Here is a 25021-nt window from a genome sequence, read left to right on the forward strand (position 1 = left end):
CTTCAATACTATACAATTACGATAATGAATAAGTCAAGTAAAACAGTTTCAAGATATTCAAGTTATATATAATGCTAAAATGTCTGCGTTACACAGATCGGAAAAGAAATTGCTCCATAATTGAAGGTGAATGAACGTTCATTCAAAATTATATTGATCCGGAAGGCGAAAATGGAGGAACAACTGAGAGTTCACTGGCTACTATAATATGTTTGGGGAACATAAGCCACTCTTTGTATTACATGTTCAGTCACATAATCTGATAACATGCTGCAGAAGAAACCTTTACCCGGCATCATATGTCATATGCCAAGTTCCTCATTTGGAAATTTCTGGAGCCGGTCTTTGTGTTGAATGTAGGATTGAACAGTGGAAGAATACAAAAATTTTGAAGAAGCCAATCCTCCAGTTGTCACGTTACAAAAATTTTATACTAAATTGCCCGAATCTAACCTAATCGAGAACCCACGCAAAGAAAACTTTTTTTTTTTTAGCTACTATGATATGGTGAACCCCAGGGAACAACACACCCCGCTTTTCACATGCGATATGGCCTGGGTTCGTATCCTGGCCGGGGAGGATTGACTATCTTCTTGAGGTTATGTTGAGAAGATTTCGGGGCTTAGCGTCCCAGTGGCCCGGTCCTCGACCAGGCCTCCTTTCTAGACAAACTGAAGGAATGGTCCAACAAATGGCTACTAAAGTTCAACCCAAGTAAATGTAAGGTACTGAAACTAGGAGGCTAGACACTGGATACCGAATGGGAGATGAAGTCCTTCACGAAACGGACAGAGAAAGATCTAGGAGTTGATATCACGCCAAACCTGTCTCCTGAAGCTCACATGAAAAGAATAACATCAGCGGCCTATGCAAGGCTGGCTAACATCACAACTATTTTCAGAAACCTGTGTAAGGAATCCTTCAGAACCTTGTATACCACATATGTAAGGCCAATCCTGGAGTATGCAGCCCCAGCATGGAGCCTGTACCTTGTCAAGCACAAGACGAAGCTGGAAAAAGGTTAGAGGTATGCCACTAGGCTAGTCCCAGAACTAAGAGGCATGAGTTATGAGGAAAGGCTACGTGAACTGCACCTCACGTCGCTGGAAGACAGAAGAGTTCGAGGAGACATGAGCACCACATACAAAATTCTCAGGCGAATTGACAAGGTGGACAAAGATGGATTATATAACACGAGTGGTACACTCACAAGGGGACACAGGTGAAAGCGGAGTTCCCAAATGAGCCACAGAGACATTAGAAAGAACTTTTTCAGTGCCAGAGTAGTTAGTAAATGGAATGCACTAGGAAGTGACGTGGTGGAGGCTGACTCCATACACAGTTTCAAATGTAGATATGATAGAGTCCAGTAGGCTCAGGAATCTGTACACCAGTTGATTGACAGCTGAGAGGCAGGACCAAAGAGCTTTGGCTCAACCGGCCGGCCGGTTGAGTTGGGCTCAAGGGTCTGGGTACCTCATTTTCGATTCAGATGTCCACTCCACCACACGCTTGTGTGGTGGAGTGCATCCCTGCCTGCTGGTGCCCCCCATCCCCCCCGTCGGGATGGACCCAGCGGTCTACGGACTTCATGCATCGATTTTACCAAAGATTTCTAATTACCACCCTTAATTCAATTTAATGTGAAAGTACATTGTTGGATGAAGAATTTATTTTGCCACCATGCCTGAGTTTCCTTATGCTAACGCCCCCATTTCCACAGAATCGTCAAGGCGGGGACACCCCTGCCCTCTGGGACAAGGAAGAGAGTGCGACCCACGGCTACGCGGGGATGCAGCGTGCCGGGGCGTGAAAAACAACATGCGCGCCCGTGTCGATGGACGCATGTTGAGTTGGACTCCTCGGTTGTTGTTGTTGTTTTAGATTCAGCTACTCAGAACAATAAGTTCCAGTAGCACGGGGTATGGTGAGCCCGTAAGTGGAGGCTCTTTGGAGCCATTATCTGTATCAGTGGCCGATACTAGAGATCTGGCGATGGATGGGGGTCTTCATGATGGTTTTTAGCCTGGAGGGCTGGCTATACCAGTTATGGAGTTGGTGGGATTAGTGTAGACCTCTAGGTTTTCCGTTTTTTCTTTGTCGGCGTCTTTGGCTGAGCAGTGCTGTCGTTGGAGTTAGGCGACGTGGCCTACATGAGGATGTCTTGAACCGTGTAGGTGTCGTATTTGTGATGCGGCGGTGGAGCTCATACTATGATTTCCTCGTCTGAGGAGTCCGTAACCTCCGTTGTGGGCGTTTTTGTCTTTCGCCTCGCAGACTTAGGTAGCTTTAGGTGACGTTAATTGGTGGTTGTAGCTATTTCAGGAGCGCTGGTGGTGCTGTTATCGTTTGTAGACAACAAGTCTGCTAGCGCGGCTGCTGAGATAGTGATGGTAGGAGTGTTGGGAGCTGGTGAAGGAATTACCTCTGTTTGTGTCGCCCGGGTCATGGGCGGTTCTGGAGTCGGTGTTGAAGTTGACCACCTGGTCGTCCTGGTGGTAGTCTCCGGAGTGGTAGAGGAGGCAGTGAGATTTACGCTAGTGGCTATGATGGGGGCCAGGCCATTGTCTATGTATAATGCGTTTAGTTCACTGACAAAGCGCTGGTTGTCTGGTCCTGCAAGCCTTTCCGCTAATCTAATAAGACCAGGGATAATGCCAGCACGTGATGCAGGGCATCAGTTATGAAGCGAAGGAGTGAAGTGAAGGAGCCTGTGGGACCCAATGAGAAGGCTGTGTCGCCTGCTGGGAGGAGCCACATGTTGGTAAGACTGGAAAGTCTTCTGGTCGATTAGTGAGAGCTAAGGTGGTATGTTGAACGCTTGGGGCTCTGGTCGAGGAGGTAGAAGGGTTGTTTCTCTTGGCTTCAACCTGGGCCTTGATGCTTTCCTGTCTGCGGGGGCAGCGGTAGGAAATTGCGAGGTGATTGCCATCACAGAGCAAGCAGTGATGGACTGTTGCCTTGCATATGGAGTAGTGATGGTCCAGTGCGCACAAGCTACACCTCTGGACAGGGTCCTGACACTTATTGGTCGGGTGGGAGAGCTCGTAGCACTTAAAGCACTGCTGGATCTCATGGTATCGTTCCTTTCTTATTTGGTGGGGTGGTATTTTTAGGCCGAAGCAGTAGAATCCTTGTGTGGTAGCCTGGGTGGCCGCAGCTATGGTGGTGAACGTAATCTTCCTTGATGTTTTGTCGGTGTTGCAGAACTCTAGGTTGAATACCGACAGGTTTGGATTTTCGTCCTCGATATTGTCCATGATATGATGTTGAAGTCGGTCAGCGATCCACTGGCTGGTCCTGCTGGTAAAAACAGTTCTTCTGGCCAGGAACTAACGTGGGAAGTGAGGATGTAGGTGGTGTTCTTTGCGAAGAATGGCATCGTTAGTGACGAGTTTTTCTAGCTCCTCTTCACATGAAAAGAAGAGCACGATATCTTCACCTTCCTGACTAATGTCAGCGGGTTCGAGGCCAGTTACGTCCTTCAGGACCTTCAAAGTATTGCTTCTCCCGATGAGCCTGACCGTCAAGTGGAGTCGCTCTGACCTTAAGAAGTTTGGGTCGCATTGTGACCACACTGCTCCTTGTGATGTGTTGGCGGGAGATGTCTCCCCTGTCTGGCTGGATTCCTCGGTCTCGGTATCTCAATTCATGAGTCTGATGTCCTCAGAGGTCCTCTCTGATATCCTCTGACTCCGATGTCCTCTCCACCACACGCATGTACGATGGAATGCGCCCTGCCGGTGCCTTCCCCCCCCCCTTCCCCCCGTCGGGATGGACTCGGTGGTCTACGGTCTGCTTATATACTTTGTATATACACGTGGTAGCCTCGGCTACCATCGTCTTTTGTATGGTAACTGACGGTCGAGCGGTTAAGGTACCGTGTACACCAGTTGCATTGTGCTCCTGGCTGTCTGGGTTCAAGTCACTTCTGGGATGTGGAGTTTTCATTCGCATGTATGCTTGGGGACCATTCAAGCTTGTTCGCATATATTATATATATATATATATATATATATATATATATATATATATATATATATATATATATATTGTGACGATAATCTCTTTCAAGAGAGATTGAGCCTGCTCTTCCCTTCAAAGTATGTAACAACAACAGATAATATAGAAGATACGGCCAGCAAGTATCTTCAAAACGTTTTGCCCAGAGAGCAAAACGTATCCAGCACACCGGCACACCTGCTACCCACCGCCACCGTAAACCGGCAAACTGCTTGTCCATTGCCTGCCTGTCGCTGATTGGCTGGTGTCCCGTCGCACCTGCCCTCCGCCCTCTGCCACAAGTTGATGTCTGGGATGCAGTGGCCCAGAATAGTCAGAATATCCCAGTGCTCCTTGCAGTTGACATCTCTCGCTAGTAGACTAAGCCTTGGCTTTCGTGTACTAAGGGAGGTGGCAGCTCGAAGCCAATATTCCAGCATTATTATTATTTATTTTGCTATAACTTTCTTGTCTTAACGTAACTTTTCATTTGCCAGTGATTATTCTTATTTTGTTTGTTGACTTGTCCTGTATATTTTATACTTAATTTTATTCATGTCTTGTTTTTCTAACGTAATTAAAATTTCATTGTTAAATTTACTTGTGTTTTGTGTGTCTTCCCATTACCTTACCACAGACGAAAGTTCCAGCTTTTTCTCTTTTTTTTCTTTAATGTGACGAGGCCCTGCCCCTAGCTTTTGAAACAGCCGAACACCAACGCTTTACCGTCACAACACATATATATATATATATATATATATATATATATATATAGGTGGAGGGCAGGTGCGACGGGACACCAGCCAATCAGCGACAGGCAGGCAAAGGACAAGCAGTTTGCCGGTTTACGGTGGCGGTAGCTAGCAGGTGTCACTGTGTGCTGGGTACGTTTTGCTCTCTGGGCAAAACGTTTGGCGATACTTGCTGGACGTATCTTCTATATTATCTTTTGTTTTTACGTACTTTGTAGGGAAGAGCAGGCTCAATCTCTCTTGAAAGAGATTATCGTCACAATATATATATTTTCGGTTTGTTTACATTTATTTAAAAGTTTTAGAGCTTGGAAACTTCACAACCCAATGTCATTAAATAACCTCATAGTGCTTCGGAGCTCATAAATTGTTTAATAAAATGCAAACAATGCGGCCATGATTGATTAACATGTATAGGTATCGTAAGTGGTTGAGTAAATGCTTGGTGAATCCTGAATCCTGGTCCTGGAGACAAGACAGCTCGACAGTGTCGGGTATCACATTCAGACAGTACCCGTCTGGACCCAGGATAAATTCGGATAAAAGACGATAAACACATCACAAATAGGGAAACTGGGGATGGAGAACATTCAATTCAAATTCAAATAAGTTTATTGAGGTATAAATACACACAAAGGGATGGGGTAGCTCTTGGACCGTCTGATAAGGACGGTCCAAGAAACACGGCGAACTCTGGTCGAAGGTGTTATATTTCATTCTGAAGGAATACTGTAGGGAATAAATGTTTTTTAATACAAGATTTCACATGAGCTTCACACTACATACAGAGAAATGGAGGATATTGAATTTGTTACACTGACATCTAGTTGACATTCATTGACACAGCAACAGTAAAAAGATTGGACATCAGCAAAGCACTACAAATCAAATAATCTCAATCAACTATGATCAGCCAGCTTACACTCATGTATTCTACCATCTTCGAGACCAATACACTGCCTAGGTTGCAAAAGCTCGCATGTGTGGGCACAGCACCGCTCCTGTGCCAGGTAAGTCCACTACGGGCTCACCATAGCTCGTGCTACTTGGAATTTTTTGTTCTGAGTAGCTGAATCTAAAACAACAACAGCAGCAAACTAGCATGTGTTCCCCGACCTAAGATCACATTCACTTCAACAAAATCTAACACTTACGGGCTATTCATGCCCGTGTCACCTCTTGGATGGCTTAATCAATCAATCAATCAATCAATCTAGCATGTGTACATCATACCTCTCATATCTCAATCGACTTGAGAATGGTCCAGGACGGACCGAAACGTCGTCGTCCCTTTCAATTTCTAGTGTGTGGTCTGGTCAACATACTTCAGCCACGTTATTGTTACTCATCGCCTGCACCTCTAACTTTCAAAACGTTGACAGGTTTAACGAAACGCACATCGTACCGTCAGACCAAATTAAACCCAACTCACAATCGAGAAAAAATCAAATTAGACTATCAATCTATATATGAGAACAAACCAATTTTAAATTTCAGTATGTTAAAATTTATGACTGCGTCTTGGAAGGACGGCCGCTGATTTAAAGAGCCTAGTGAGAGGACGGGTTGTTTTCCTAGCGGTTACTTACGCATACGATACCTATGAATAAACTCTGGCTTCCTGGTTGCCTGACAGCCCTTTAGCTCTGCTAAACTCTCCGTTGCCTGACAGCTGGGCGGGCAACACTTCGTATTCGTAGTCCTGAGGTTCCGGGTTCGATCTCCAGTGGAGGCGGAGAAAATGGGCAAAATGTTTCTTTCATCCTGATGCCCCTGTTACCTAGCAGTAAATAGGTAGGTACCTGGGAGTTAGACAGCTGCTACGAGCTGCTTCCTGGGGGGGGGGGGTCGAGGACCGGGCCGCGGGGACACTAAGCCCCGAAATCATCTCAAGATAACCCCAAGATAACTTCCTGTGCCCCGACACAATGAATTATTATTACGATTAATGCTGGAATCATTTATTTAAATTCAACACGACACATACTGACGGATAGTACAGAGAATGAAGTGCTTAGAATAAAATTATACTTCTGCAAGAAAGTATTTTGCAGCAACAGAAAAAGTTACTAGCTTGACTGATAGCGTAAGGAGGAAGGAGGAACAAATTAAGAATTTAGTAAAAGGAAATGAGACATGGAAATAAGACAGGCCTTTCTCCTTGTCTCATTGAAATATCTGTCTTCCCTTCATCCTATACTGCTGTACCAGTCTTTGCACTCTTGTTCTAATCCTCATAATTTTACATTTGGCTGGATTAAACTCTAGCAGCCATTTATCAGGCCCCTTCTGGAGTATCCAAATCCGTTTTCACTGCATCACAGTCTATTCCTGCACCGACTCTTCTCATTAGTTTTGCATCATCTGCAAACATTTATATGAAGGAACCAATTTTCTCTGTCAAGTCACTTCCTCATGTTAGTGTGGCAACAATACTAGGAGTAATTTTGTTGTTCCAAGTTCTTAGAGGTTCTATTGCAGGAAATTAAATGTTCTGTTAATTCCACATAACTTATCCCTTAGAATTCCACATTCTAAAAGGTTCTCCAATAATCCTATGTGCACTATTTGCACTTTATACTTGTTCCCAAAGATTTACAGGAATCACTAAGAACAGCTGAAGTAATCAGCAAAATGATGACCAAGTCAGGTATAGGGTGGAATACAAGCCGTCTAGAATGTAGCGTCGTCAGTTTATCTTCAATAATGATTCAGTGACAGATGCTGTGGATATACCGCGAATCTTCTCCAATGCCATCGACAATCACCAGCAGACGATGCAACTCTCTCTTCAGACACTACAGCCAAGCTACAGAGCAGACAACAATTCCAGTTATACTCGAGCTACCCGCTCTCATCTCGCATTCCAGTTCTCCGATCCCGCCGGCATTCAAGGTCTCTAGCTCCCTCCTCGCTCAAGTTCTCGGCCCCAGGCCTCGCACAGATATCCTCGTCTGAGCTATCACGTCACGTCATTACATTTCCAACATCCAAATGCTGTAATCTAGACTAAATTAAATAAGGGGAATAAACCATGCTTTTTGAACATCACCCAAATTCGTATATGTTAGAATGAGTCCTAGAAACTACCCTGGTGGTACTTCATTCGTAACCTCTTTCCAATCTGATGTCTCTACTCACAATGTAACCTTTTTGCTTCCAGAGATTCTCTCTAACCCACCTTTGGACTCTTTCAGATACACCAACTTGCTTTCCTAGTTTCAATAATAGTCTTTGTTGCAGGACCGTATCGAATACCTTCTGACCGTCGATGAATATGCAGTCTACCCATCACACACTCTTATGATTTATGTCATCTTGTAGAACTCCAGAAAGTGTGCCACACAGGATTTTTCCTTTAGTAAAACCGTGCTGGCGCACTGCGACAAATTTGATCTGTTCTAAATGTTTATCTCTCTAGCAACTAACTTCAGGGGATTCTTGTTAGTGATACTGGTCTGTAGTTTAATGGGTTCTGTCTTCCTTCTTTCTTGCAGATTGGAACCTCATTAGTCATTTTCCAGCAGCCGTGTATGTGTTTTACTAATCAACCGTTATTCATTGTGTCGGGGGACATGCAGCCAGTGTTCATACAAGTTAGGCTGATATAGAGGTCCTCCCCCACCCTTGCCAATGTCGAATTACTGACCCCACAACCATCTGACTAACTCCTGAGTACCCATTTACTGCTAGGTGAACAGAGCATTAGGTGATAGGAAATGTGTCCAACCATTTTTGCTTCGCCTGGGATTCTAAACCTGAATTCTCGATTATGCAACCCGTCCTCATAAACACACGTCCAATCTATGCACCCGCCAAATCCTGTTTTTTAACGAAAACGGCTCACAACTTGATGCAACCCGTCCTCGACTGAAGTCCATTCCATCCACCGGTCGACCCCACAGACGCATTCATAAATTTTAACATGGTGTTTATTCAAAACGGGACTTTTCTCAAATATAAATTAATATTATAATATATTAGCATATTGTGCATATATATAGGCATAGGTTAGGTGTTTAGATTCTGTTGGCGATTATTTGTAGTACGTGAGTGAAGCATTTACAGCGTTGTGGTTCGAACGAAATTCGTCATTGAAGCACTTGTTTCGGAAGTGTTCGAACGTCATCAGTTGTGTGTAAACCGTTTTTCATTCATAAACAGGGGGTTTGGCGGGCGCATGGAGTCACTTTTGGATCTTTGTTTGGAGGACGGGCTGTTTCGCTGACGACTTTTATTTGAACCACAATGCTGTAAATGCAGCCCCTCTTCATAAACAAAGGCCAAAATTGGTTCCGTGCATCCGCCAAACTCCCTGTTTATGAATGAAAAACGGTTTGCACACGACTCACAACTGATGACGTTCAAACACTTCCGGAACAAGTGCTTCACTGACGAATTTTGTTCGGACCTCAACGCTGTTAATGCTTCACCCACGTACCACAAATACAAATAGTCGCCAACAGAACCTAAACACCTAACCTAACCAATATGTAAATATGCACAGTATATTTTTTTATTTTATTTATATATACAAGAGTTCTTACATTCTTGTAAAGTCACTTACACCAATAGAGCTTCGGGGAGGTCCTTAATTCTAATTTTTTTCCAGAATACGACCCGCCAAATCGTTTAACAACCAAGTACCCAATGACTGCTGGGTGAATGAAGATTGATGATTGATGAAGATTAAGCCATCCAAAAGATGGCACGGGCATGAATAGCCCGTAAGTGGTGGCTCTTTTGAGCCATTACCAGTATCGAGAGCTGTTACTGGAGATCTGTGGAGGTGCGAATGCACCCTGCATGACGGGAGATGTCTCCCTTGTGAATGTGTTAAGATGAAGATGAAGCCACCCAAAAGGTGGCACGGGCATGAATAGCCCGTAAGTGGTGGCCCTTTTGAGCCATCACTAGTATCAATAGATGATACTAGAGATCTGTGGAGGTGCGACTCCACCCTGCGTGACGGGAGATGTCTACCGTCGGGTGAATGAACAGATGCGTATAGTTAAGGATTGGCGCCCAGTCAATTCTCCCCGCCCAGAATACGAAGCCAGGCCAAAGAGCTCGGGAAGCGCTAGGGTAGTGCTTTACCACTGCGCCACGGGGACTACATGTGCATGTCTAATATATAACAATATTAATTTTTATTTGAGAAAATTCCTATTTTGAATGAACAGCACTTAAAATTGTTGACTGCGTCTTTGGGTTTGACCTCTGGATGGAATGGACGTGGTCTGAGGACAGGTTGGATTGTACGAACCCTACTACTACCGGGACCCCAAATTTACTATTTACTTACATTAAAATTAATTATTTGTGCCTGCAAGGTCGAGCTGATAGCTCCAGACCCCGCCTTTCTAGCCGTTGCTAATATTGCTTTTTATTTTGCTATGCCTAATAATAAATAAATTATTTTATATGTAATGTGAATTTTATAACAGTGAACGCTATATAATATTACCGTATATATAATATAAATTAAGCAGGTGGGAGGTTTGGCGACAGTGTAGCTGGAATGACTCCCATATGTAGCGGTTTTCCCATAGAGTTGGCAGCACTGACTCTCTCTCCTCCGCGTCGACTCCTACCATTTTACCGAATTTGTTTAAATTAAAGTAGAGCCTTTCAGACAATAATATGTACAATTATAAAGTGTCTAGAAATCGTATTTACATATTTTAATGTTAAATATATCATATTAAAGGCTAAAGATCATTAGTAGACGAGTAGGATAATATCGGAGCTTGAGTGCACATCAGTCAGAAACCTGCGGGTGCGCAAAGAGGTCGTGTACGCCGTCTCCTCCATACCGGCCCAAATGTTTCTTAAAAAGAGATAACTAGTCGCCCAGAAGGTGAGCCATTGCTATATTATTACCCCGAGGATGAGTGTAGGTGCAGCAAGGGGCGCGTGGAGGTAAGTTGTAGGGTAGTAAATGTGTTGAGGTGTTGGGGTTTCCCGTGAGGGTGATGACGCAGCTGTGAGGAGCAGCTTCCGCCTCCCCCCCAGTGGCCACTCCACGCTCTTCCCGTCATTGTTTGTCTGCTCCGCGCCCTCACCTCTCTCCCCCCGCTGCCGCCCCCATGGTTACTGCTCCAGTGTGGGTATAGATGGTTGTGGAGCGTTGGAGCGGCCCGGGTAAGTTGAGGGGTGAAGTGTGTTAAGGCGAGTTAAAGTTATATGTGGGTGAGGCGTGCGGGAGGTGAAGCACCGGTTGGGGCAGGCGCGCGCTCCTCCCCCGGGCCTTTGTTGTTGGACCCACGCCACACTCCCCGACCCACGCTACACCTCCACCCACCTCCCCCCACGCCCACCTCCTCTCTCCCCACGCCCACCTCTCACGCCCACCTCCCCACGCCCACTACCGCCCCCCCGGAGCCTGGTCCCCGCCCGCCCTGAAGAAGCAGGGCGTGGGTGGCCATACTTGTCAGTGCTGGCCAAAGTTGCACCGTTATATTGATTTTTGCACAGGTATCTTTTGTGGCAATGTCGCAAGCTGCTGCTTGAATGAGTGGAATCTGTTTCAGGTCTCTTTGAGTAAGTTTGTGATGTGAAATACCCGAGGCTTGGTAAGTTGTCTTCACTTGTTTAGCTAGAATAATTCTACTAAAGCTTCTTATTTATTTTTCAGAATTATATATAATAATTATATAAAATTTGATTCTGGAAAGAAATCTTCAGGAAATGCATGAAAATTTTGTATCATGAAGATAAGCCTCAAATTTGGGTTAGAAGCTTAAAGAAACCTGTGTAAATCCCCCCCCCCCCCCAATAAAGACTATATTTTAGCTATCATTTGTGGGGTCAAACGCACAGGTAATGCTCGACTACCAAATATAATAGTAGTGATTTAGACAGTAATAGTGAGATAGGAAGAGAGATGTCAGTGCATCACACTCCTAGAGAGTATATGTAAAAACTGAACAAAAAGATTTTTAAGTGAGGGTTTGGATATAGAGTAGCAATAACATTACTCAACATGGGCCATTCAAAACCTCTCAAATAATGTGAAATCACAATATTAGCAAACTCACTTAAATTTTTTTGAGGGAGGTTGAATGTGTTGCTTTATACTGTATGAAAATGGTATGGCACCTGGGGGGGGGGTTATAAAAATATGCAATGCCCTTATGTAGGGCAGAGGTTGTTGCTTGTTAATTCATTAGAAGTTGCCATTTATGTGGTTTGTAGGGCATAATTTACTGTTCAAAGGTAATTAAATGTATTTGTAGAAAAACCACAAAGTGGGACACATTAAAAACTGAATTATGGATGAGTAAATCTAATAGCTATATATATATATATAAAAATGTATATAAATTGTTTCCCATCAATGGACAAATTAGATGAAACAGCTGCACTGTATGAAAGAGCATTAACCATTAAAATGTGTCATACATTGATGATTCCATACATTGTTGCTTCCAGTTGTCCTAGTTTTCATAAAAATGATGTAATATGGCTGTAATGTCTTATTTGGATACAGCGGAGTTAACCATACCCATGTAACAAAAATTCTGGAATGTTTAATTGCTTACTACAGTATATGAGTGTATCATGTACTAGCATCATGCAGTTATCAAATCACAATTTAGTTTCTCGCTGATGCTTGAATCTAATTCTGGATGGCGTTTGTGATGGATTGTGGTATCGCAGCTATACTGAACCAAGATGGTATGGCTCTCCCTCACATAAATAATAAAAAAAAATGTTGCTATTGGCCCTTGCAGTGTGTAAATTGCAGGTGGAAAAATGAAAATCATCAAATAAATAATTAAAACAATTTACCGAAATATTAATGAACAAAAATGGCACCTGAAAACACTGCAAAGGTGGACAAGATATGAAAATTTATACAAAAACTAAGAAATTCAACGAATACAAAGCATGAAGATAAACTGGTGTACTGAAGACTGCTACCATACCACCATGGCATCAGACACACGGTGTTGACTGAAGGCAGATGACAGGTGAGAGAGACCAAGGTGCTCCAAGAGCACTAAGAGAGAGACTGGCTCTCCAGGGAGGTGGTGCCCTTTATATAGTCCGGTGGTGATGACTCATCCGATGTCAACACAAGGTGGACATCTGGTCAACTAGCAAACTGCTCGTTTGTGACTGGCGGTGCCTTTGTGTTGAGCTGCACCACTGCTAGTTGAAGGCGGCTAACTGCTTGTTTGTGAAGGCAAGCTACTGGTTAGCAGAGGCGCCCAGCTTGCCTCTTGAGTCATACCAGGCTTTGCCAGGCCCTGGGGGGTACGGAGAGGTGGCAGGACTGATGACCAATCTGGGCTGGTTTAGAGGTAGACTTCCAGTGCAAAGGCATTGAAGGTGAGGGGAAAAGGCAGTTCCACTGCTATGCAGGGGATTCACAAGACACGTTACGAGACTAGTACTATTGAAGTGGGTTGCAAGACTCCATCTGAGTTCTTCACTTTTGTAAAGCCTGGCACGCATATTGTTTCAGGCAGGTTCTTAATCCTAATTTTTTCCCCGGAATATGACCTGCCAAACTGTTTAACAACCAGGTATAATTTATATATAATATAGGTGTGCATATACCTATTCTCCTGTGTGTAATAATGGGTGTACGTAGGCCTATCACTTTGTAGGATTTTGCTGTTTTCTGGCCACCTTTGCTTGACACCTTGCCTATTTGAATATGGCAGAAGGGCTTTAGTGTCAATGAAGGAAATATGTAGATTGCCAGATTAGCTGTGCATGTCGAGCCTTTCTCAAGATTGGGGGCTTGGGGAGTAGAACTCGACTCCATCAAGGTATGTTCTTGGTCCGACTCATTGAGGTGGGGTTTCACTGTGGTTGGGCCTCTCAGGTAAACCTTTTTAAGATCGTGATCCAGTTTATTGCGAGAAGCCTCAGAACAACACCTAGGCAGGGGAATTCTTATAAGATCCATCATTTAATTTGTTTAAGTCTTTACATATGATATAATTATCCACGAGTGTTTCTCCATATACCTAGTCATATAACATTGTCTCGTACTAAATTTTTTTTATCTTACTATGTGAACCTAACTCATTTAATACTTAAGGGACTGAATTCTGAGAGGTTAGAAATGAGGGTGAAGTCTAGTCAGATACTCTTGGTAATGTCCATCATATGATAGTTTAACCCCTGGGCAGTGCTTGTGTGATTATTGCCTGCAACACCGCCAGATGCAAGATTTTTTTTCTTTTAAGATTGTTAAAATGTTTTTCATGATCATGGGGAAAATAATAATAAAATCGTAGGCGACACATTTTTGCTGCAATAGGGCGAGGAAGTCTGGCAAAATTGAGGTGCTGACAGTAAGCGTCCTGTGCTGGTTTCCACACGTGCTGTCAGACGGGAGTTGCCACAAAGATATTGCCTAACTATTTCAATGTCTGATTTTTCACTATTTTTGCAGTGATATTGTTCAATAATGTGTAGTGTGCTATATTTATATAATAAAATGTGTGGTGTGCATATTAGTGATTCAATTATGATTATAAAACAATAAACCAATAGTTTTGCTATTATTACACTATATACACATGCACATTATATATGAGTATCTGCATGTTTTGTTCACAAAGTCATGTCATGTGCATCTACCATTCTGAGTGCCAGGTTCCTGTGACATTGAGTACTTCAGTATTCAGAATGCTGAGAAAAAATATGGCATCAAATAATATTGCTTGGGTTGCATATGATAATTTAGTATCAAATAAGAAGCAGTAAATATTTATTTTGGGGTTTTTAATTAATGTACTGTATAATGGTAGAATTAAGATTTGTCCTGTTGTACAACAAAACTTCAAGGTTCCATTCTAAATATTTATCTTTTCTGAATTTCAGCAGCCATGGAGGAGCTACTGTCGTTAAAGTGGAACAACCATCGCACCACTTTCATTCATATTTTGGGGGTTCTCAGGGATAAGGTAAATAAATGTTATTGTTGGTCTAATAAAATATTATGTATGGTTTTTTCATGGTTTTTGTAATTGTTATTTATATACTATTTATTTGTTTTGTGTTTTATATATGTATGTATATTTTTTATTGTGAAATTAATATCTGGAACTTTATGAAATTTATTTGAAATCAGTTCTTTTTATCTCTTAACAGAAAAATCTTTCTTTTCCAGCAAGCGTATACGGATGTCACTCTGGCATGTGATGGCAAATTCTACAGTGTGCACAAGTTGGTGCTTTCAACGTGTAGTGATTACTTCTGTGCCATGTTTGACAAGACTGCTTGCAAGAGCCCTGTTATAGTGTTAAAAGATATTAAGTGTGAGGACCTAGAGGCCTTGCTAGATTATATGTACCTTGGTGAAGTGAATGTGCGACAAAGTGACTTAGCTTCTTTAATTAAGGCAGCAGAAAATTTGAGAATTAAAGGCCTTGCAGTACCTGATGATGAACCTCCAAATAAGGGCATGGGGGTAGCACCTCCACGGACAGAACCTGTTAGGAGAGATGGAGGAAGTGGTAGTCCACCAACAAAGAGAAAACGAAGAGATGAAGGCGAAGATGGCAGGGAAGATGTTAGACCGCCTCCGGCTCCACCTTCATCAGGTGGCTTGCATACACCCCCACCTGCATCTAGACCAAAGAGCCCTGTTAGCCAGCGGCTGAGCCCTTCACCTCATAGAACCTCTCAGGAGTCACCTGTAGCTGAAGACCGCACTAGCCGTCCCCTTTCTTCTCCAGCAGAACCCCCTCCAGCATCACGGGCATCTTCACAACCCCCTGCTCAGTCTGCATCTTCTCAACCCCCTATTAATCAGTACACCGATGACACTCCATCTTTTGTAAAGGTGGAGATGGAGGAAGAGCGTCCTGATGATATGCATGGGGATTCGTATGATTTAAGTGCAGATGGCTATAAAGAAGAAGGGGATGATTCGGGGAGTGGAATGAACAATGATTTACCCGAGTTCCTACAAGCAGCTGCCTCTGGAGCCTTAGGCAGTGGTGCTGCATCTTATGCCCATCACTCCTTTGCTGGCCCTTCTGGCTATCAGCCGGTAAGTCTAGTTTAGTTTTTATATTTTTTTAATGTTGAATATGGGTGTTGTGTGCATAGTTATTTAATGTATGGTTTTATCAGTGTAAATATTTATTGTGTTAACTCTTGTTTCATGATAGGGGGATCTGGCTGGCTGGCAGGGTGATGGCTCATCTTTAGGGTTTCCAGCTCATCTAAACTTCAGCACCTCAGACAGTTCTAGTCAACAGAATGCACCCGGGGTAAGTGTTATACTAGTCACAGTCTATTCTCATGACCACCCACCAGCCAGTAGTATATTATGATTAATGCAGTTGGAAGTGAAAGTATTATTTGAAAATAAGTTGCAGGTTTGCTGTATGATGCTTGAATTTGATGCTTGTGATTTAATTTTATCATTATGAATCTACAGAGGACTAAGTGTAAGGTATCTAGTATGTTCAGTTATCAAGATTAGTACAGTATTTATAATTGGCATTTAAATCTTTGTTATATGAGTGGAGTTTTTACGCTATTCCTGTAGCTCTTGGTACACTGGTGCCTCAAATTTTGTTAATGACACATTGGGTTAAACCCATATTAATATGCATTGGGCATTAATTCCTACATTTGGTACCTGTGGGTAATTTTACCTAAGTTTGCAAGTGATTTTTTTTAGAAGAGCTCTTACCTACTGCTCTAAAACTTTTATTCCTCTCTTATGGCAGAGATTCATATTTGAATTATGCTTGAAATACGTAAAAAATTAGAATGTTAACTGAATAATGTACACTGCAAGAGATGAGCACTGACAAATGATGAATTTTGAGTTTAATAGCTTTCACAATGAACCTATTAGAAATTTTGTCTAGACTTAACACTTAACTTCGGTTTACTTGTGTTAACATAAAGTAACGTTGTTACTTGCTAAATGCCATAAAAGTTACTCGGAAATGACTATAATAGATTTTCATATGAAAATATAGCTATTAAATGGACAAAAGGTTTATACAGTAGTAGCAAGTAAAAGATTTATGCTGAGGTTGGAGATGGACTTCCTACCTGCCATTTCAATGATGGGACAATTGGTATTTAAGTTTGACAAATGTTAGACCTGAACATGTCATGATATAGGTGACCATGAAAATCATGAAAGATTAGATTTGCGTGTGTAGTTTGTATTTTAAGTGTTTTAGGAATTCACAGTCCTCCAAGGTTGAATGATTGTCATGGTGCAGCAAAGTATAGCCTATTGGCATTAGTAATAATATAATTATATATTGTCACAAGGTTGCTGATCATGATATTTACTGGCTGTGTGTGGTTCATGACAGATGTTTCCTCACCAATCGAGACACTAGAGACCAGACATATCAGTAGAAATATTTTTGGATATAAATTATATATCACATGCTTTCTTTTAAGGGTATATGCAAAATGAGTGCTTGTTATTAGGCACACAGCAAGGTACTGCTTGTTGAAGGTTGCATTATAGGACTGGGATGTTGGGAATCTCCACGGAACTGTTAGTTTTAAGACATAGCTGAAAGAAGACAGATGAGGGTAAGTGGTTTGATTCTGTGAATTGTCTGGCTTCTAGTGCCATGACAAAATATGAAACTTAAATATGGATAGTCCAATGAGCAATGTGCTAATCTTCTTGGTGAGGCTTCATCTTAAAGAGATCAGTAATCTCATTAAAGTTTATAATAAAATCTGTATTAAACACAGCTCCCTTTATAATCATGTGACAATTTTTATGTGGCTAAGTGTTATTCCCAGATTGAATAATGTTATATTATCAATTCTCTTGAAATCTAAGATAGTCACTGTACTCTTGCAGTTGAAAGTGGTTGTTTACACATGTGCTTTTGTGTTTTTGTTGATTTTTTTTTAACGACATAAGGATAATTTGGATTGCTTTGGGCATGACAACTATGTAGTTGAAATTAATCTTCTTCCTTCTTACTAGAATCCATATATCACTGCAGTTCATATTATTTATAACAAGCTGATTTGAAAGAATTAAGAAAACTTGAACACTACTGTACTTTCTTGCATTAGCTATTTTAACAAGTATTTTGTTGGGTTATCGTTGTTCTATCCAAATCTTTCAGTAGCATGAATTTTGCTACGAGTTATTGAATTTTTGTGGCTCTGGTAATTTTTACTTCATAATAAAGTATTGTCAAATTGGGCATTAAGTGACAGCTTCAGGTTCGGTACATAAGTTATTAAACAAAAATAGTGTCTAGTTGTTCTAGAGGCATAATGTAAAGGTTACCTTAATTTCGTAATTGAGGAATGGGTTAAAAATTTGAATAATAGGCTGCCTAGTGGGTTGTCTTGTTAATTGAATTGTGTAGGATAAATTTTCTGAATTGGTTTATAGAAGTATTCCTGACTAGTTTTTTTTTTATTTTATGAAGTATAGATCGTAGCTTATTTGTTTCCGATAATGATATGGAACGTTTTCACATGACAAAGTTGGGTTTTTAGTATTTTTTTAATTTTAATAATGTTTAGCTAAATGCTTTTTGTAATGTGCTTGAATACTAACTATAGTTTGATTAAAGTCATTTTGGGTTTGTCTTGCTACCCGGTAATGTGCTAGCTACAGGGCTTTGTTTTATATGCACATTTAGTTAATAGGCAAACTTTTGAAAGGGCAGGTATTGTATCATGTATACGAGGGAGCTGTGATCTTTCATGATTCAACTACGATGCTCATAACAGTTTACTGATCTCAATATTTTAGTCACAGATAATGTGTTGTGTCCAGAGCTATGCCATTGCGATTGAATTAAGTGAGCTGTTAACTATTGAAATAGCATTTGTGTAAATAAACTATGCCAGGCACAACACTTTATTATGTTTATACTGTATTTGTAGAATAATGTGTGTATGCATGTGTGTGTACATAGGAATGTTGGATATATAATCAAACTAAATATTTATATATATGTATATATATATATATTTGTGAGTGTGTGTTTGTTTGTGTGTGTGTAAACTGTGTTTTACCCCAGTTAGTGTCATTTCGATTTTCCATCATCAGAAACAAAATTTAACACCAGAAAGGCAGTGTGTCCTATAACCCCCACCCCAATATAAGATAAAGAAAACTCTGTGGAAGCCTTTGGCACTTAAAGAAAATGAAGTACAGTGTATAAGGGCTAACTTAAATAATGTCAACAAACACTAATTATACTGTACTAAAAAATTAACTTTTTGTTTACTGAAAATAGTAGCATAAAATACAGTACTGTATATTAAAATTATAATGCAATACTGAATAATATAATACAACTTACGGCTATGTAGACAAATAATCAAGTGAATGTAGCTGCTCGAGAAAAATGAATCTCTCCAGCTAATCGTGGACATAAACAAGGAAGTTCTAAACTTGATATTATTAGTAAAAATTCCCTCGGAGAAGAAGGAATGGGAGGTAAAATACCTATAACATGTAGTAATTCTAATAAGAGGCCAAAGAAACAAAGGAAGACAATATAGTTAGAAACAAAGCTAAAAGTGCTAGGTAGGTATGACAAGTGAGTGAGCAAAAAATGACTAGCTAATATCTTTTCCCATTACTTTATGAATTTAACTTACTTAACATAAAAGGACAATGAGGTTTTTGGTTTCATTTACTGGCATATCATTTTCTACTTAAGGGTTTTCAGGAAACTAATCCTGAACTTAAAGTTCACCTGTATATATATATATAATATTATATACTATATTTACTGTATGTGTATATATATATAATATATGGGTGTATGTATGTATATGTATACACATGTATATATGTGTGTGTATATGTATGTACACACCAGAAGGAATACAGAATTTTATGAACATGTTTGTAGATGATGCTAAGATACTGGGGAAGATAGGCAACGCAGATGATTGTAATGCCCTTCAAGTTGATTTAGATAAAATAGGTGCTTGGAATGACATGTGGCAAATGGAATTCAATGTGAATAAATGCCGTGTTATGGAATGTGGAATCTGAGAAAATAGATCTCGCAACTTACAAATTGTGGTAAGGAATTAAAAAACTGTAATAAAGAACGAGATCTTGGGGATGGTTTTAGATAGTAAACTAGTCACCAGAGGCACACACACAAAGATCATTGTAAGAGGAAAGTATGCATTGCTTTCCATCTCCAGACTTACTTTTAACTACAGGGATGGTGAAATATTAAAACTTCATGACTTGTGAGATCAAATTGGAATATGCAGCAGTTGTAAGGTGCCCAAATCTCAAGAAGCAAATCAATAAACTGGAAAAGGTGCAAAGGCTTGCTATAAAATGGCTTCCAGAACTGAAAAACAATAGTTATGGGGAGAGACTAAAGGCATAAAGTATGCCAAGGCTAGAAGATAAAAGAAAAAGAGGTGATATGATCAACATTTACAAAATACTTACAGAAATCTATGAAATTGACAAAAAGGAATTCCTGGAACCAGCAACTTCAAGAGCAAGAGGACACAGATTCAAGCTAAGGAAACTCAGGTAATGAAAAAATATAGCATGGCAAAGGTGCCGAAAAGATATAACTTGGCGTTTATTCGTATTGAATTACATTTTCCACTTGATGCTACAGTATAAGCACGTATTTTATCCAGATCAATTTTAAGGGCATGACAATCATGTGTCTCCTGTCTTTCTCTAGATCTTAGCATTATCCGTAAACATGTTCATGTAATTCTGTATTCCTTCTGGTAGGTCATTTATGTAGACAATGAACATTACTGGTGCAAGAACTAAACCCTGTGGTACTCTGCTAATAACACTCCTCTAGTCAGATACATTGCCTCTGATTACTGCCTTTATATGTCAGTTAGAAAATTTTTTCCCCATGTTAGAAATCTCCCTTGTCACCCACCCAGTATGTTCCAGTTTCCAGAGCAACCTCTTGTCTGAGACTGTCAAAAGCCTATCTTGTATAAAAACCATATTGTCTGTTCATCATTATGTCATTACTCTCCAGGTGTTCTTCCCATTTGGTTTTAACTTTTTTTTCTAGTGATTTGACTACCACACTTGCTAAAGATATGGGACGGGTCTTTAATTTTGAGGGTCTTCTCGGTTACCATTTTTATAGATTGGAACTATGTTTGCTTTTTTTCCATGTATTCGTGAATATTCCTGTGTGTGTGTATTCACCTAGTTGTATTTACCTAGTGTGCTTACGGGGGTTGAGTGCTGCTCTTTCGGCTCGCCTTTCAACTGTCAATCAACCGTTTCTTCTACTACTCCCCCCCCCCCACACCACACACACACACACACCCCAGGAAGCAGCCCATGAGTGCTGACTAACTCCCAGGTACCTATTTACTGCCAGGTAACAGGGGCATAGGGTGAAAGAAACTGCCCATCGTTTCTCGCCGGTGCCCGGGATCGAACCCGGGACCACAGGATCACATGTCCAGCGTGCTGTCCGCTCGGCCACTGGCTCGGCCCCCTGTGTGTGTGTGTGTGTGTGTGTGTGTTAGATATTATAGTTATAAAATTGACTTTGAGCATTCAGGCGTTGCAAACATGTTTACTCAGTGTGGTCATAGCCATCCACGAAATACACCAAGAGTGTTGCTGGGTTAATGTGTTGCTCACTGGACCTTCCTACATATTTAGGTAATTGGTTTGTCTCCTTGTTAATATATGGTACTAGATAAACTAGTGGCTAGTTGATTATCTAGTAGGTTACACACAGGCCTGAGAATGAAAGGGATGGCCCAATATTGATGTTGTTGGTATTTACAAAGATGGAAAAAATAGTTGAAAAAAAAACTCGATACCGTGCTTCATCTTTCATCAAAGTCACCATGTCCTGTTGGAAATCAAATATGCAATGCATTTATAGTATAGAAGAGATTGGGAAGGGAGTTACTGGAAAAACTTTATTGCTAGAGAGGATGCCATGGGGTATTTAACAAGTTATTTAATTAATCATTTTGGGAGATTTGGTGTAAATGAGATGAATGCCAAGTTTTGTGATATAAGTATGATAAGGGTAAAATAAAATTTATACCAAAACAAACATTCAAGAGAAATTTGGATTGGTTCAACAGAATTTGAGAGAGAACAGGAGAACTAGAGAACACGACAAAAAAATAATCGATATAGAGAGAGACTAGACCCGCAAACGGTCCATCCTGGACATTATTAAGTCATTCTTCGGCCAAGTTATTGTGCCTCATCGTCTGCATAAAGAAGCAACTGCATGGCACTAAGATAAAAGGCAGAAATAAATTTTGAGAAAGGGATAGCAGACAAATTTAAAATAGAACCAGGCCTGTTGCATACATACAATAAATCAAATTGCAGGTAAAGGATACAATCTAGAGTTCAAAAATGGTGATTCACAGAAAATGAAAATGAAATGTGAAGACCACTAAATGAGCTGTTCCAAAATATGCTTGTGCAAAATTAGGTTTTCAGAACCAGACAATATGAATTTCAAATAACAATGTAAGGTACGTACTTAGAAGTAACTCGAAACGTAGTAGAATAAATGCTCAAGGTGCTATGTAGAAATAAAGCAGTTGGCCCTTGAAATTTCACCTTGGGCTCTGAGAGAATACACATCTGAGCAGAACATTGCACTTCAACTGATTTTTCAGGCCCTATATACAGGAATCTTAGCAGATACTGTATATGGAAAAAGCAATTGGTTCCATTTTACACAAAATGGTAGCAGAGAAGACCCTCTCATTTCTAGACCTGTATTGTTGAAACTAAAAACATAATTAAAACGAAATAAATAGAACCTGCATAGAAAAAATATAACACTCGTATTCGAACAAGAAGATCCTGTGTAATAAATTTACTTTTGTGTCTGTAATAGAACCACAGATTTTACGGGAAGATGATTGGGTTGATTGCATTTGTCTGAACCTAAACAATCAACTTAATAATGACCCTGAACCTGAACAATCGATTTGATAATGGTCCAGGACGGACCGAAACGTCGCCGTCTCTTCATGTTCTATTGTGTGGTTTAGTCAACATACAAATCTACAAATTGCTTTTGACAATCCCACATAAGTTGTGGGAACTGGAACATGCTGGAACATTCAAGGATGAAACATGAAGTAATCTGCGTGTATATGAAAGATCTACCTGAGAGAATACACTTGCTGCATATGTTTGACGAGATGACCTGGACGAAACAAGTGTTTTGATCAACACTCGGCAGATGGAAATTTTTGTGAATAAATTCTGTTATGGGATGTGGATTAAGTGAAAACAAGCCATTCACAACTTATGTGAAAACACAGTTTTCACATAAATTGTTTCACAACTTAAGAATTTGTGAAAAGACTCGTATTAAGATCTAGGAGTAGTTCTGCATAGAAAAATGTCATTAGGGTACCACATAAAGGACATTGTGCAAGGAAACTATGCTACAGTTTCTAACTAAAGAATTAATTTTAAATATATGTATGACGAGATATTAAAGTAATTTTACGACATTGTGAGATAAAAATTGGAATATTCAAAATTGTATGGTGCTCATAACTTGAGAAACACATCAACAAACTGGAAACTATGCAAAGATATGTAAGTAAATGGCTTTAAGATCTGAACAACAGGTGTTTACAAGTATATGCTAAATGTGTTAAATATACCAAAGCTATAAGAAAGAGGCAATATGTTGACCAAACCACACTAGAAATTGAAGAGATGATGATGTTTCTGTCTGTCCCTGGACCATTATCAAGTCTATAGACTATTGTCTTCATAATGGTTCAGGACTGACCGAAACGTCGTCGTCTCTTCAATTTCTAGTGTGTGGTTTGGTCAACATTTTTCAGCAACTTCATTGTCGTCGTCATCATCTGCACAAAGAGGCAATATGATCACTTCATACAAAATAGGAATAGGAATGACAAAGAAAAATAATTGAAACCTATAACTTAAACAAGAATTCATATATTCAAGCTATGGAAACAAAGCTTTTAAAAAAGACACATTAAGAAGTTCACTTTTGTAAACAGTGGTAGAGGGTTAGAACAAATTGAAATGGTGGATGGCAAAACAGTCAGTAGTTTGTCATCAGACAGAGTACTGGGAAGATGGGACATCACATGCATAGCTCCTGTCTTGAAACTAAACTTGGGTAATTACATGCTGATACAATATACTTCAATATATTGAGGTATATTTTATTCAAATTGCTCCTTCAGCTTACAGAGTTAATCAAAAGGAAAACAAAATTACAGCAAGTGAAGACTAGATCATGAGAACCCAGACTTTAGTGCCAGGACCTGTGGGCCACCAATTACAGCTCATAGTTTGTGGTAAATGTGTGCTTTATATGTATAGCATCTTTCAAATATAGTTTAATTGAAAACTATCAATCCATAACACAGCCCCAAAATTACCAATTAGTCTGAATTGGGTTTTCAATGCTCCTACAGAATACTAACAAAGCTTTTGGTATTTTTATTACCATGCAGTTCCTTTATTTACCAGTTTTTATGGTCAACAAGAGTTTCATGCTAAGTGAATTTGTGAAAAAAAATTAAGTCATTTTAAAAAATAGTTGTACTACTGTTGGCTATGATCATAGTTTCAGTGCTTCAAAATGTGTTACATAGCCAAATCATTTTGAAATTAAAATCTTAATAATTAGCCAGTTGAGGACATACAGTAATATAGTGGAACCTCGGTACAGGTACTCAAATTTAATTGGTTCCCAAAGGCTGGTTGAGTGCCTATCTGTTTGAGTACTGAACAATATTTTACCATAAGGAATAATGTAAATTAGATTAATCAGTTCCAGACCAAAAAAGTAAATATATTGATATTTACTGATACAATAAATAAATGAAATACACTAAATGCAAATAATCTATACACTTTACTCAAGTTGTTTGCATATATAGAAGGTGGTGAGGCAGAGGAAGAGAGATTTTATTCTTTGGCAGGGATGTCCCCTACCATTATCACAGCTTTGTCAGTGATAATTTTCCAGAAAACTTTACACCTCCCCCCAACGCCTATTTTGCACACATTCCTCTTATTAGAAAAAAATATTTAGGCATACCAAACTCGATAGTAAGAACAGACTTGAGGGTATCACTTTCATATTTTGCTATAAGGTCTTTTTTTCATCTTGATTGTGGCTGTAACTAATTTTCTTTTTTCTTGGACCTTTTTTACTAACTTTCTAGATGCCATTGTGAATATATAAATATACTCACAGAATACCCACAGATTATAAAAAATATCCAAGAGAACATGAGAAAATTTAGAGCAGTCTAGTACTGGT

General features: G+C 40.1%; 1 protein-coding gene across 50 annotated transcripts in view; it reads left to right on the forward strand.

Annotated features, from left to right (window-relative positions):
• The first annotated feature begins 10461 nt into the window (after positions 1 to 10461).
• The window catches only part of LOC123764388 (longitudinals lacking protein, isoforms H/M/V), a 130566-nt gene continuing 116006 nt past the window's right edge, over positions 10462 to 25021 (forward strand). For 14 of the 50 annotated variants that reach the window (XR_011225277.1, XM_069315940.1, XM_069315947.1 and 11 more), the window contains exons 1-4: positions 10462 to 10614; positions 14601 to 14683; positions 14890 to 15774; positions 15896 to 15997. Coding sequence is in view for 45 of the 50 variants with exons in the window: in XM_069315940.1 (XP_069172041.1) it covers positions 14606 to 14683; positions 14890 to 15774; positions 15896 to 15997 (1065 nt within the window). In the remaining 5 variants the exon portion in view is untranslated. Of the gene's footprint in view, positions 10615 to 10759; positions 10899 to 14600; positions 14684 to 14889; positions 15775 to 15895; positions 15998 to 25021 lie in introns of those variants that run through there. The other 36 variants (XM_045752134.2, XM_045752137.2, XM_045752125.2 and 33 more) reach the window with 9 other exon arrangements.

This window comes from Procambarus clarkii, chromosome 82, assembly GCF_040958095.1.
Source record: "Procambarus clarkii isolate CNS0578487 chromosome 82, FALCON_Pclarkii_2.0, whole genome shotgun sequence".
In the NCBI taxonomy this organism is placed as follows: domain Eukaryota; kingdom Metazoa; phylum Arthropoda; class Malacostraca; order Decapoda; family Cambaridae; genus Procambarus; species Procambarus clarkii.